We start from the raw sequence: 15358 nt of genomic DNA, 5'->3' as shown, positions 1-15358 counted from the left end.
CCCCCCCCCTCCACGGGGCCGCAGCAGACAGCTCGATGGCGACTTCAAGAGCCCCACCGATTGTGGTCCTGAATTAGAATCGCCGTAAACAGCCTCCTTGAGAAACGCCAGCACGTCTTTAAGGAGGCAATAGAAATAACATGTGCGGCAGGGCTGAATCCAATTAGCGAGTTTGCTCTTGAGAGTAAAGCACCGGCGCTCTGAAACTTTTCAGGTCGAATCTGTGAGTGGTATGAATTGGCTCACAGTGCTCTTCCTTGCACAAATAAAAATGAAAGAGTCCCTTGGTGACACTGTACAAAGCTTTGTCTCTGACATTATTTCATATATTCAATGTTTTGATTTACAGCGGCCAAATGCACTCTCTTTCATTATGCCATCACTGTCAATGGATAGTACCGCAAGCATTAATTAATGTCTAATAATGTTGGAGTGATTTGTGTGGGCTTCTTAAATTAAATTAGCACTTAGAGAAGGTGAGTGCCATCCATACCTACAATTTTTTCGCCTTTTATTTGAATAAAAAAAAATCTAATATAACTCGTTATGTTGCCTTTAACAAAAGGACCACCTGACAGCTTAAAAGCAGCTGTAATGTGAATACACATGCACGGTCACGTGAACACTGATGTTTTTTTTCTCTCTTTATTATGCCTCTCTAGGCCTCTAAATGCTGTGTCTCCCATGTGTGCTCATTGCTCATTGGACAGCTTGGCTGGGTCAAACACAGGGACACGGCTCTCATGTCTTTTGTGTTGTATTACTCATTGCCTCCTCGTTCCTGTCTGTGTCCTTTTTCCTGTTCACCAGACCATTGTTGACAACCAACTTCTCTGCCAGCAGCAAGAGCTTTTTTTTTGTGTTGTTGAAGGCTGTTGTCAGAGCTCAAACTCCATTACATATTCAGAAAGGCTCCCTGACGTGTCATTTTGGAGCCGTGCATGCTGGGTTGGTGTCGCTTGTCACAGGGCTCTGGTTTCTCCACAGTGGCTGACCACCTTGAGCCGCAGGCTGCCGACAGATCGCTGTTGGCTGACAAATCAGCAGCTCAGCACCACTAATCTGTGCTGTAGGCCCTCTCGCCTAACTGCGTTTTGTGTCACAGTCATTGAGCTCAACAGATGATAGGGGACAGCGTGGAACTGGCCGAGCTGTTTTGTTGTAACCATGGGTTCTTGGAGAGGTGTTGTTGCCGCTGTCTCATGTCTGTGCATGCGTGTCATATTAAACTCTGATTCTCTCATTTTCTTCCTTCTTCTTTCTCATTTTAATTTATCTGTTTGCACAGGAGACCAAAATCGACTGTGTTCGAGTAGCCACCAAAGGTAAGAACAGATCAGATAGTGTGAATGAGGATGTTTGCTAACATCACTTGCACATGATTCTGATAATTAACAAAATTAATAGGAAACTGATACAAACTGACACGTCTTAACACTGTTGCATCATTAAAAGGGACCTACTACTGATTTTCTGTCTAATGTATGATGTTGCAATGTCAGATGTAGGTAATAAATGTTTCAAATAATGAGAAAAATTGATGTTAAAAATAATCCCTGTGAGCAAAAACTGAGATTTTTCCATTGGATTACTCACATGTTTTGCTCAGCAAGATCATCTTAACAAATAAACACCACTTTCAGGATTTTTGAAGCCTAAATGTTATGAAGTAAGAAGCTAATATTAGACTATAAACAAACTACACCACGGTCACATGACTTAATGTTGCCACCACAACAAGCCTTGTGCAGCGCTGTCCAGCATGTTTTGCCACTTGCTCGCAACCGCCTTTTTTAAGATGTGTAATGTTTACGACTGGGTTATTTACAGACATATTTTATTTTTGTAGAACAATACATTACAATATTATTTCAGTCATCAACCAAAAACCCAATAAAAAAATCTTTCAAGACAAGGAAACTGTGAATGCTCAAATGCTAACTAATTTCTGGGTTTTTGGACTCTTCCTTGGGTCCTGTGATATGATGCTGTGACTTCTCTCTTTTTTTAACCTCCTTGGCTGAGATACATAACAACTGGAAAAATAGCCAAAACAGAGACAGAGGGTAAATACAGCTCCTCTGGCACAGACAGTAAAGGAGAATATGGGTTTTTTGCCATTAACGTACATAAACATGTATTTTTTGTTTCTGCTAGAACAAGTGTGTATCTGAAAATAAGCATAATCGGTCCTCTTTAACTTAACTTTAAAGTGTAACCCTTCGTGAGTGACTTAATGTGTGATATGGTCTTTACATCAATACATTGACTAAGAACATGTGTTTTCCCCTGACCGGGAGGCAGCCTGTGTGCCCATTGAGGTCTGTAGGTACTTAGCTATGCTGCTCGTACGTCCTGCTCCACACATTAAAGGTGATGAAGTCTAAGCACCATTGATCGGGGAGCAGAATTGATAAGGCCGGAGGGAGCCCTAGTCACACTCTGTTCGGGGCCATGGGAGGTCCTGTCACACGCCCCGACAATCATGTATATTTTGCCGCACCACTATGGATCTCGTGCAGAGTTCCAGATATCTCCATCTACATGGCTCAATGGGCTGATGTAAAATCACACGCACTAGAAGTAGAAGGATCATATAAGCAATTTCTCACCCGAAGGGAAACATTTTAATGCACTTCTCACAAAGATATGAACTTGTGTGAAATGACTGCTGCCGCTAACTTTGCAAAACAAATTGTGAAATGTTCTCTAATACTGTATTTCTCTGCTTCAGTGTTGCATGATGATGAGAACTGTTGGTGTGGCTGTTTTCAGCTTCAGTGTGGCCTGTCTCTCTCTCTCTCTCTCTGTCTCTCTCAACTGCATGCAATCCTGGATCCACTGACTCTACTCAGCCGCCATACTCGTGACTCAGCTCACAACCCCCTACATCCGCATCGCCCCAGCGGCCGGCGACAACCAACTAACAGGTCAGATCCGTAGCTTTCTGCACAACTTGGTTTAACCCACTGTGGCAGTAATGTTCAACATATGGCCCGAGGGCCAAATCTGGCTAGGGTGTAGAGAGAGTCCCCCAGCAATTTTCTAATTCCCAATAAAAATAAAATTATTATTGTTTCTTTTATTATTTATTGTCTTTTGGAATACATAAGGTGCCAAAGTGCATAAAACGGCATCGAATTAGAGCTTGTTTATTAAAAAAGTGCGAGTGGAGGATCCCCTGCACCTCTGACAGAGGTCCTAGATAAGCCCCTAATGTCCTAAAATCTTAGATACATCCTAAAATCCTAGAAATGTCCTAAAATCCTCAAAACGTCTTAAAATCCTCAAAACGTCCTAAAATCTTAGCAATGGTCTTAAATCCTAGAAACAGCCTATGATCCAAGAAATGTCCTCATATGCTAGAAACGTTCAAAAAACCTAGAAACATCTTAAAATCCTAAAAAGATGTGTTGGGCCCCTGGCCTCCTGTCATTTTGCAAAAGTGGCCTCCAGGCAAAGCAAGCTATCCCGGCATTACAGGTTTAATGTGGCGGCCATGCTGACGATTCCCTCACCAGGAAAACAAACAAGTGGTTTACTGCATGTGTGTGGTTTTGTTTATTGTCCTGTTATTTGCATAGAATCAGTGTGATTAAATCAAAGACTCACAGACGGTGTCTTCTACCTTCATCTTCTCGGCATTACCGGACATGAAAGACCTGTTTGAGGTGCGATCGTCATTTGATGTGTCAGTGTTGGAGATTTTTGACAAGAGTTAATCCTCTTTCATGAATATTTCTCATTATTTTGGGGGGAGATTAAGTGTTGGTAGGTGGCGGTTGCGACAACTGTAAACACACAAAAGGATGCTGAAATGCTCATCGTTAAGATCCGGCAAGTTTTCAAAAGTGCGGCGTCTAACTATTAAAATTCTGCTCAGTTTCTACTTGTTGTGAATCTCAAACTCTCAGGCTCGAATGGAAGAATATTGACTTGTAGCAGCAAATGTACAGCACTCACAGCTCAAATGGGGATTTGTCACTGACAGCATTTCTGTAAGATTATCCTGTAACAGTATATTGGGACAAAATCTGCACCACCCATTCAGACATGATTGTTAATGTGTCACCAGTCTTGAAATCCGCCACAGCTCCGCCTTAAAAAGTTATATCTAAATAAATGCCTGGCTGTTGATAACAACACACCAGAGCAAGAACAATATGTCAAAAGCAGCCGGGGATAGATATTTACCTTTTTGATAGGGAGAGAAAATGGCAGCGCAGAGGAGAGTCCGCTCTAACAGATTGGCCTGACATAACAATTTATCATTCTAAATTTACCCCTGGTGACAAGGAATAATGGTGTTGTTCAGGTGGACAGTTGTCATTCCAGGAACGTTGCTTTTCCTCAGAGTGCTTCTTATCACTTCCCGGGGAGCAGACGCTGTTAAAACAAGACGCTTTTTTCCCCCCTCCCTCTCTCTTTGTCTCTCTCGTTGTTGGCTATCTCCTCTCCCGAGCTGATATTTAATGTTTTGGTTATTTCAGGCTTTTTTATCTTCTTGGGTATTATCTTTTCCGTCCTGCATCCTTACATTTTTTACAGCCCAGCCACCATTTGCCCCAAACATGATTAACCAAGGGTAAAGATGGTTCACACTTATCTCTCCCCGTGCAGCCTGGTCCACAAAGCGCTGATGTCCAGCTACAAGGTGGAGTCTTGACAACAATAGGGAGTCACTTACTTTCAAAACAAACATTACTCCCAGCCAGTAAATGTGTATTGATATTTATGGTCCACAGAATGTCACAGAATATCAGCATATTGATTAATCAGCCTCAGACCTCCACAAAGTCGAATCAATGAGGGGAAATACTAAAAGTATGGATGTGCACTCTGCTGTTTGGTTCATGGAGAACAATAGCAAATGGTCATTAGATTTGTTTCACAGTGTGCCACATTAATTCCACTTTCTTTGTTTGATCTCTCTGCATTGTGATGTTTTGCAGGAGCAGCCACTCACAAACCTGACGCAGTGGAGCCCGAGAAACAAACGGATCACACGGTGAAGATTGCCGGGGTCATCGCCGGCATCCTCCTCTTCGTCATCATCTTCTTAGGAGTGGTACTCCTCATGAAGAAAAGGTAAGCTTTTTTTTTTCTTACTCCTTGAAATACTACTTCACATTTGTGGAAGAGGTTGAGCTAAAGTTGCCGAAGTGCTCACACATAAGTAGTTTCTGTTTCATCATTTCGTATATTCCTCCCTCAAACGGTAGTATTGTCAGCGTCATAGTAAATAATTAATTTGATTATGTTGATACGCCCCATTAAGGCTGTTTACAGCCATGAGATACAGTGTGCCATGAAAAATTAATCCGTTTCCACGGCACCCTCAAACAAATGCGCAGCGCTTCAATGACATTGGAATGGGAATAGGAAAAAAACAGTTTTTGAGGCCCGTGGTATGGAGAGAGGCGGGGAGGAGATAAGAAAGAAAATATGATGAAAGGCTCAAAAGGAAAGAGGATGGCCACATAGCTGAAGGCTAAGTTTACATTAGCCCCGGACCCCATACTGGAGAGAGGTCTTCTGTACATATCCCAGCTATCAGGGGAGCTAAAGCTCAACAAATATCAACCCCCTTTTGTCCACAGCAAGGCTTGAAATAACACAATGTCAGTTTTTGCAGATATTTCTCTGGTGGACACAAGTTGGTTTCTTTTAATATCTCCATTGTGAAAAGAATATAGTCCCCGGTAAAACCTAAAATGTGTTAGCTGTACTAGCGGACGTTCTTCCTTAAAGGGACAGTTCACCATAAAATCAAAAATACAAATGTTTACTCTTACCTTTAGTGCTGTTTATCGGTTTAAACTGTTTTTTGTGAGTAGCTGTAGTGTTGGAGATATCAGCAGTAGAGATGTCTGCCTTCCCTCCAATATAACGGAACTGGATGACACTCGTCTTGTGGTGTTTAAAGTGCCCGGAAAAAAAAGCATTAAAAAACTTCAACAGCAATTTCTCTTTTCAGAAATCATGACCCAGTTACTTCAGATAATCCAAAAATCTTGTTGAGAGCAGTTTCATGTAGAATTGTGGTTTCCAACTGGTGAGTCGTGGCTTCGTTTTGAATGGACCACAAGTGGCTTGTGAATGTGTCAAGATTGTTAAAAAACACACTTTTAAAAATCAGTAAATTATAGAAACGTCCTAAAATCCTAAAAAGTGTCCTTAAATCCTCAAAACTTCCTAAAATCTTAACAATGTTCTAAAATCAGAGCATGGAGCTTTTATTTTTAAGGGCCGTTTCTGTTATTCTTATAATTTGTTTTATTTTTTTGTTTTTCAAGCCAACAAGGTTTTTGCATTTTTTAAAATAAAATAGAATATGTGCTCACCTATAACACGTGGACCTTAAACTAATGACTAAAGAGAAATCTGGATCAGTGACTGGACCAGCTAGGAACTGCACCCGCCAACCGTATCACTGCGCAGAAGGAAGCGTGCATCTACTGCTAACTCACCTAGCCCCACTGAGCTAACTAACGTTACAGCTCGGCTGAGAAGAACGCCATTAACGTTTACATCTCGCAATTTCACGAGCCTCTCGTCCATGAGTAGATGCACATTTCCTTCCCTCGTGGTGATACGATTGGCGGGGGTAGTTAAGTGGGAAGAAAATAGTTCCCACATGAAATCGCTCGCACTAGGATCTGTGTTTTATCTAAAGTATCCAGTTTATGGAAACATTTGGAAAGAGACATTGCTGTTGAGTTTTTCAAATATTTTTGGGGGGGCTTTGAGCACCACAAGCAGAGTACTGTCTGGTTGCATTAAATTAGAGAGAAGGCAGACATGTCTACGGCCGATATCTTCCACACTAGGCAACTCAGGCCAAAACAATTTAGATTAATAGACAGCACTACAGGTAAGAGGAAAAATATGTGTTTCTGATTAGGGAGCGAGCTGTCTCTTTAATGTTAGATAGCTCGTGTTGAGTAAACTTCAGTGCAGTAGATTGAGTAGTGAGGAGGCATAGTTGCATAGTAATATAATTACTGCATTCTATGTTTATTTTCGACAGTAATATGAGATTCTTCATTTTCTACAGCGAGGCCCTGTCTGTGTAGCACAGCGATCAGTGGGTGGATGTGAAAATCAGCACTCAGTAATGGAATTGTTTTCAATTAGCCTTAATCAAACCAGAGATGGAGATGACTTCATTGGTTGAATTTTGTGTAATTTACTATTACCAACAGGGAATCTGAGTTGTGTTTAGACATTCAAAGCACTCATTAAGTTTTAACCTCGGAGGTCAGATATGGTAATTTTTTATAGGTGTATAAAATTATGTGTTCATAAAAGAAGGGTTTTTTTAGTGACGAGTAGCGTGGTTGCGTCTGGTTTGCCATCATAGCTCAATATCGATATAATTAGTTTCTACTTTACTGTACCGAGCCCCCCCTCCCCTTGCAAAGCATGACATGACTCCAAGCGATCACCTTTGCCCTCATGATCACTAGTTTACCTCCACGTATGCCACCATATCTGATTTTGTTCATTTCTACTCTTTTTTCAAACATTAATATATTTTTACTTTTTCTTTCCTTTTCATTCCATCCCCTCCCCTCCTCCACTGCTTAAATCCTACCACCACCCCACTCGGCAGAAGAACCTATCACTCCTACACTTACTACCTGTAAGTAACCACTTTGTGTAATGTTAGTGCCATGCTTCTTCTCACCCACACATGTTTCCCATGCATGCAAAGAGCCATGTCATCCTCCTCCTGCTCAGAGCCATTACAGAGGCCCAACTGTAATCTCTGCTGGAGGAACGGAGGACGCCACTCCAATGCATCTCCACACGACGAGCACATCACGCTGTATGTCACATTGGCACGACTTCTGACGAAAGCACGCAGACACAGCTGCACCCCCTCCCCACAACACAAAACCTGCCACTGAGATGTTATTGCAAACATAATTTCTTCTAGACTTTTAAGAAGTTTGTTTATCAAATGATGAACTAAACTGCCTTAATGATTGTACGGCTGCCAAACTCATCTTGTGAAAAAAAAAAAAAAAAAAAAAAAAATCAATGCAGGAGATATACTGCATTTTTACTGAGTGTGAATTTTTCATTTGCCTCCAATGATTTCATCTCTGTTGACTTGTCAAAGTTAGATTTTTTGAAGTGCCTATCACAGTGCTTTAGTTGTGCCCAGAACCTCAATGAGCTTCAGATTGTGTACACTTGTGTATAAACTCTGCAAACACCAAAAATGCAGCCAAAAACTCTATGATGAATTGATCGTATTTCTAGGTATAACAAAGCATGAGCTAACATGTTGATCTTCCCAATGAGGCTCCATATGCATGTGATGATTTCTAGTCTTTCTTTACCCCTACTCCATCCTCTCGTCAAACCATCTCATGCTTTTTCTTCCCTTTTTTTTCTCAAGCATGTCTTTTTGGGTTATTGCACGTCCATCCCATTTGATTCTATGGTGATGGTGGAGTTGTGTCTTTAGCTGACAAGACGTTTGCATCCCTACTGAGCGAGCTGATGTGATCACAGAATAATCTCCTTTCTATTTAGATGTCTCCAAAAGCATAAAACAATAGCTTCAGCGCTGCTTTATTCGCTCTTAATAGAAAAGATGATTCCAGATCATACCTCTGAATGGTAAAGAAGCTTATTCTGCAGCTCTGCCTTCTCTGCTGTAGCTCATAGGCTCCCTCTGTATGGTCTTTGTGATGGATGCCGCTTAATCTGTCTTGAGATGGCTGTGATCAGAGGAGAGAAAGGAGGCTGCCTCACATCAAAGAACATCTCAGAATACACCTGGAGATAATACTACTCTGAATACTCTGTGTGTCACTCATATTAGATCACAGCTGTCTTGGCTGAAAAGCCCCGATGACTTTGAAGGAACGGTGTCATCAAAGCTGAGCGCACACATTGACCGAGCTAAGCACGAAGAGATGAGACTGTGAAACAATCATAATATCAGTTTTGTGTTTTTTAAGCGCTACATGCAAGTAGTGTTTTCTTGGGTAATTGGCCATTTGCATAAAGCCAAGATGATAGTGTGTACAATAATAAGTAAATACATTATTTTTCACAAGAAGTTAGGGATTTAATAGCTATTTTTCATGTGCTTTGGTGAAGATTTTGAAATTTATTCTCCCATTTGAAGGACAATATGGCTAGAGCTGTGCGGAACAATTCTAAATTTTCAAGCCTCATAACATTGACAATTGCATTGTAACTCAACATTCGATTGCTGCCCAGCTTTTTTACCAGACGTGACAACTTTGTGTCAGCTGGTATTGTTTTCCCCTTGTGAGTCTGTGAGTGTGTCGTCATGGCGAATTCGGTCTTGGTGACACCAATTGTAGTGGGGAAATACCACAGAAGCTTTTTTGAGTACTTTGCAGGTATTTATTTGTCTGTATGTCTGTGGACAGATTTTGTCAATGAAATAATAATGCCACCATGTAAGCGAGTCATGAAGCTTTATAGTTGTGTAGTAGAGATCAAAATGAGAAGTTCAAACATGGACGTGGTTTGAGCAAAAGTGATGGAAGTAGGGCAGGGCCCTTTGTCCCCTCACTTTATGTCCATGACTGATATTCTCTTTTGTGACTCGTATCATAGACGGTTTAAATAATGGACGTAGCGACCATGATGTCACAGATTGGTTTATGGGTTGTCATTTTGAAGCTTTGAGTCTGGAATTGACCCTTTGCTAAATCCTGCCCCTTCACACAGAGTGGCCAGTCCTAGTGCAGCTTTGGCCAGCTCCGACAAGGATCCGGCATCTACATAGCTGTGCCCCATAGACTCCCATGCAACCTTATCATATTTTCAGCATTTTCAGGCTGCTTTTGCGGATTTCAAGCTAAATGTTGTGCCTGGGGCACGCCATGTTATAATGAGAGTCGTTAGGAGAGGACAGACGGTGATGGATGTTTCTTCCCCACTCCTAAACCCAATCAAATCCTGAATCCTGTATAGTGTCACGATAATCATCAAAACAGCATTTTCGCTGTCTATTTCTGCTGACAAATGCAGCACACGTAAAAAAATGGCGAGCCACGGTTTCTCTAGATGCGTGACAAGCGCTGCTCAGGCGGGCTGTGTAAATGCTCTAATTTGGTAACATGGCCACCAAAATAAAAAAACAACACGTTCGGTGCTGCTCACGCACCGCTGACACGTGGTGTGTGAAACGGGCCTGAGGCCATCACAATGAATTACATCTACCTTCACACATTTGCACCAAGCACTTAGCCGGATGTGTATGAGCAGTTAAACCAAATCGCATCCATTCAGATATTATTGTATGTGTGATGTCAAAAGTACCATGTCCGTGTTTTTCTCCAGCCTCATCATGTGTCAAAATGAATTGGGCGTTTTACTCTTAAGATTTAAAAAACAGGTAAAGAGTGGGCTCTGAATGTTGTGACTCCTCTCTAAAGCTGACAAGATAACAACATAATATACAGTTAGATAAGCTGAAGGAGTAATGATCCCCATTTGGGAACGTGCCATGACAGCAGCAAATACTAAAGATAATAAAACACGGTTGGAGAACGAGTAAATAAATATATAACCACAGCACCTCAGATTTCTGTAACAAATGATATTATCCTCTGGTGGAAATTGCAACAACCTCAGAACATTTTCACATGCAAGATGCCCATTGAAACAATTTATTTATGAATGGCTAGAGGGTGTAATACATTATTTCAAAGGATGAAATTCCCTTAACAAAGTTGATGGAGATTTGATTGATTTTTATTTACCTAGTCCTTGCTGTTGCTGTATATTGTAGGTGTTTGGATCAGCTAAATACATAAGGATCTTTAACACCAGCCCTGCATTACTGTCTAAAACTAAAAGCCTTCTGTTCTAGTCCATTGACAAGTGATGCAGCTGCACATCATGAGTGAGAGAAATTCAAAATGATGATTCAGTGGGCGAGGGTAGCCCATTCAACACCACAGCCACCCAAACCACCATCTTCTCCTCATATGTGTCTCTTGTGTGCTTAGCTTCTTTCCCACTGCCTGTTCAAGGTGGGAATATCCCACCGTTATGCCGCCTCACCGTTTTGTGTAAAAGGTACCATCATTACCATCATCATGGACTCAAAGGACAGAGTTTTTTTGGAGGTAGTAGCAGCCTGTCCCATTAAAAGGGGACAGCCTGCAGGACTGACACACAGACAAGATGGCTGTGATGTTCTGATAGCTGTTATGTGTGCAGTCGATTGGTGGGAGATTTATACATCCATGGATATTTACAAAGCAGCTAGCAGCAGTTAGCATCTAACTCAAAGAACAGTAACCGAAAATGTCCGCAAACTGGGAAAACCTCCAAAAAGAGGACAAAATCAGCCACCATGTAACAGAGATGTAAATGATTGTTATTGCCATGTTCTGTCACAAGGCTGCAGACCCATATCTTATATTTCACACAAGAGGTAGACAGTGTTGTGTTAAACGTTAGTCCTTATTTGATTCTGCGATGCCGGCATGCTGTCTAAAATCACACACTGGAGCAACATGATGCCACTGTTGTTTAGTTCTGTGTAAAAAGGCAAATATGGCATACAGAAGGGATTTAGTGCTCATCATAGGCACTGAGAGGCAATGCAAGCAATGCCAGAAGCATGTTAGCTAACTGGAAAGTCGATTTGCACCTCATGGTTTTAAAGCAGGAGCTGGAAATGTTGCAACTCACTGCAGAGTTGCTCTGTAGGATAGGTGTTTAGTCCTTTCACCCCTGATGTTACTTTTCTCAGGGTTTCGTAGCTCAGCTCATAAACAAACATAACTAATATGTTGCATAAACCCAAAGTTTCTATCTATAAATCAACTATAGACTGCTTTCTTAAGATGCTCTCCTGTGGAGCGTTCTCTGAAGTGTTCATCTGCAGTTCTGATGACAGCCTTGTTGCCAGCCGTGAGATTACAACACCTCTATGATTGATGAACCCCATTAATGCTCTCATGCATTCATCAAAGTCTTTTAAAGGCATCAGAACATCCTGCAGTCGCCAAAATATGCACTTTGGGTACATTGCCAGAGGTGGCCTAGCTGGCAACACAACATCAGTCAGAGCGCTCATTAGGGATGCAGTTACATGTGTGATCAAGTATATGACCGTCCTTTAATCAGGTGGCCGTACCGGCCGCTGCACCCACTGCTGCTGCTGGGGACAAGAGAGAGATCAATAGCGCAGGGCAAGGGTTGCGATTGGGTCTCTGTTCCCTTGAGAGTCGGATTCATCTGTCATGTGGCAGGAATGTTAAATACTAGCAGACCTACTGTATCACTTTGTGACTGATTTGGCAGGCGTGTCTAGCGCTTTGCAAACCTCAGGTATGTGATCTGAGGACGTCTCGCATATAATTAACCAATATATGTTCTTCACCTTATAAGATGAGATGAATTGAATCCAGTAGTATCGAACAAATTTTAGGCCCTTGATTACAGGCCATCAGCTAATAGTAAAACATGAGATGCTGATGTTTCCTTTAAGGCAACGACTGCACAAAGACTGAATAACTTACACTGCAGTTTAATTTGCTGTGCACTTCCTCTCATGGCTGCCAAGTGCTTTAGCATCTTTTAGTTCATTGTTTTTGTTTTCCATCTAAAACGTCAATGTTTGCTTCACTCTCACCGCTCTCACTGCATGATTTTCAAAATCTGCAGGCAACTGTTTTCAGTGAAAAAGCTTTAAACCTGCACTGACAGATGTTTTGGTTACTGGGGTGCAGCGTGAAGAAGTTGTGTTCACAACATTATTGTACTTTTCCATCCACCTGTTTATGCACATTTTCAATTTGCACATAAAAACAAAAACTGAGTTAAAATGGCAAGAAAGGGAAAAACGAAAAAAAAACATTCAATAAACTGTGAATGCAACTAAATGCAACTGAAACAGATTCAGTGAAATGATAAATGATGATGCATGATTAGAAATGATAACTGTGTAAAGTTGTTGCAGCAGCCACTACAAGCTCTTTTTTTGTCTTTGGATGGCTTTTAACATGCTTATGTTTGTGGGGCTGTTGGCCAAATTGAGCTGTTTCTTTCTTTTACTCATTATTTCCATTATTCAGTGTGCTCTCACTTGAGGTTTGACCGGCACTTGTACCTGCATCATCTCATTGCATCCATAGACTGCATAAAAATAATGGACATAAACGCCATCACCCATCAGTTTTTGCACTCATGTTTTGAAACCTCGATTTCAGCATTTTGGTTGTTGCCATCTCAGATTTTTGGAGCCAGAAGTGATGATATTCGCTTAATTGCACCCTTATCTTCTGCGGTGGTCTTCTGTGGTGCCATGCACTGCTTATCTTGATGAACCAACTCTCAATATTTGCAAAAAAAAAAGAGTCAAAGGAGCAAATAAATGGAATAAAATGTGTCTTCAATTACATAGTAACATAAATCCCATGTATTATTAGTAAATATAAACCAACCTTTTTATATTTTTAAAAAAAAGAAATTAATTTCCAGTAGACTGCATCAATGATAGGTTAACTGTTACCCATGCCCTTATGTATGGAAAGTTTGATATAAACCCATTATATCAAATCGATATCAAGTCGTTATTTTTATATACCGTTACAGCCTGAATGCTGTTTGACAGTTTTTTCAACCCTGATGAGTTTATTAAAAATTGATTATTATGAAATTATAAAATACCTGCACAACATATCTGCTCATGAACGCAGTCCATAAATATTGGCATTACGCTTGATGTTTCCGTACAGTGTTTCATTATATCAGCTCATAAAAAACAATTTCATTCAGGAGAGACCGGTTCCATTTCCATCTGGCATGTGGTCACTTATATCATAAATCCCGGATGATACGATGAGTGCATACATTTTATTGAGTGGCCCTGATGGTAAACAAACCTGTATGCCACTTTCCAGGCTGCAAGTGACTAAACTCTTGCAGTGTTTTATCAAGAAGAGAGAAAAATCTAAATTAAATCAGCCACTGTTAGCATTTGTAATTTACTTTTAATATCTAAATAGCTTCCTTTTTACTGAAGACACACAGAAACGCACAAATCATCATTCTTTATAAATCTTACTTTTCATTATATCCTCCTCTGCACTCTGTGTCAAAATGGGAGGCCTACTAAATGTACCATGTATAACACAATGTGCTCAGGGCAAACACCTTCATTAAACCTTACAAGCCGAACATGCAGCAAGAATCACATTAATTGGTACAAGCCTTGCAGATTTTTGCACCTACGAGCTCTGAATGTTGATGAGGAAGGGAAAGAGGAAGAGCAGCTCGAGCCGGCGAAGGGATGTCATGCATGGAATGATGAAGTTTCAGTGCATAAATTTTAAAATGATGTGTCATTTACAAACATCTGTCGTTCACACTTTGGCACTTTACACAGTTGCTCTCAGCAGCTTCTTACTTAAGTGCATACAACATGTGTTGGCATAATACAGATAGTGCCATTATAATCAAAGAAAAATCATATAAACTATGGTATAAACATAAAAAATGTGTTCTTGTGACAATTAAAAAATTGCATGCTTTAGAAAACAATAATAGAAAGAGAATACATTAGAAGATCACATGATATAAGTGGTTTTAAAGGAAGAATTTTAAACTACAGTACATTTTAATACGTAATTTAGGCCATACTTAATTATGTTTATTATTTTTATTATAAAATAAAATGACTGACAAGCCATAATGAAGGAGCAAGGTGGCTAGACACCAAAAAGAAAAGAAAGAAATTCATTTAAGTTCTTCTTGCACTGTCAAAATACTAATTTAATGACACCAGCTCCTTGACTTTCAACTCATTCTGCAACAAATACCAGGCTGAGGGTGCAGAATACCCAAAAGCCCTTTTCCCAATTTCTGTATGAGCATTTGTCAGACCAAGAATTGCCTTATATATAAAGGTGTACCAGTGTTTCTGCTGTTTCTCTTACGAAGGTAAATAAACAGAGGGCTGGATAGATGGAATTGTGATGGATGGACAGACAGCCTCATAACAGAATGCACTAAAGATGGAGAGAAGTTTAAAATGAGACGCAGTGCAAACAACTACTGAGATGCCCCCACTGCGTGAATCAAAGACGCTTCTGTTGCCCCTCCCAGCTGTGTGTCAGTCATCTAACACGCACACACCCACACACACCCATGCACTGCGGATGTGTGCGGATCTTCTAATGAAGCCCTCTTTGTCCCGATGTCACAAGGTTTAGGCTGCTCCAGCGCCGAAACGAGGCCCACCATGCTGAGCTTGAGGTTTTGAAGCTCCTGTTTTAGAAGTCGCGGCAGCGTCACCTCCCACAGAACAGAGATTCTGGCAAAACACGCACAGACATACAATTCA

At 40.8% G+C, this 15358-nt stretch overlaps 1 protein-coding gene across 13 annotated transcripts in view; it reads left to right on the top strand.

Annotated features, from left to right (window-relative positions):
- LOC121951210 (receptor-type tyrosine-protein phosphatase mu-like) overlaps nucleotides 1-15358 on the top strand; it is a 197850-nt gene that overhangs the window by 123514 nt on the left and 58978 nt on the right. For 8 of the 13 annotated variants that reach the window (XM_042497459.1, XM_042497458.1, XM_042497456.1 and 5 more), the window contains exons 13-16: nucleotides 1289-1325; nucleotides 2856-2930; nucleotides 4953-5088; nucleotides 7616-7645. In XM_042497459.1, coding sequence (XP_042353393.1) covers nucleotides 1289-1325; nucleotides 2856-2930; nucleotides 4953-5088; nucleotides 7616-7645 — 278 coding nt within the window. The remainder of the gene's footprint in view (nucleotides 1-1288; nucleotides 1326-2855; nucleotides 2931-4952; nucleotides 5089-7615; nucleotides 7646-15358) is intronic. The other 5 variants (XM_042497462.1, XM_042497460.1, XM_042497461.1 and 2 more) reach the window with 2 other exon arrangements.

This window comes from Plectropomus leopardus, chromosome 12 (genome assembly GCF_008729295.1).
Source record: "Plectropomus leopardus isolate mb chromosome 12, YSFRI_Pleo_2.0, whole genome shotgun sequence".
Taxonomy (NCBI): domain Eukaryota; kingdom Metazoa; phylum Chordata; class Actinopteri; order Perciformes; family Serranidae; genus Plectropomus; species Plectropomus leopardus.
Note: the sequence above shows the minus strand (reverse complement) of the source record. Positions and strands in the feature narration are given on the sequence as shown.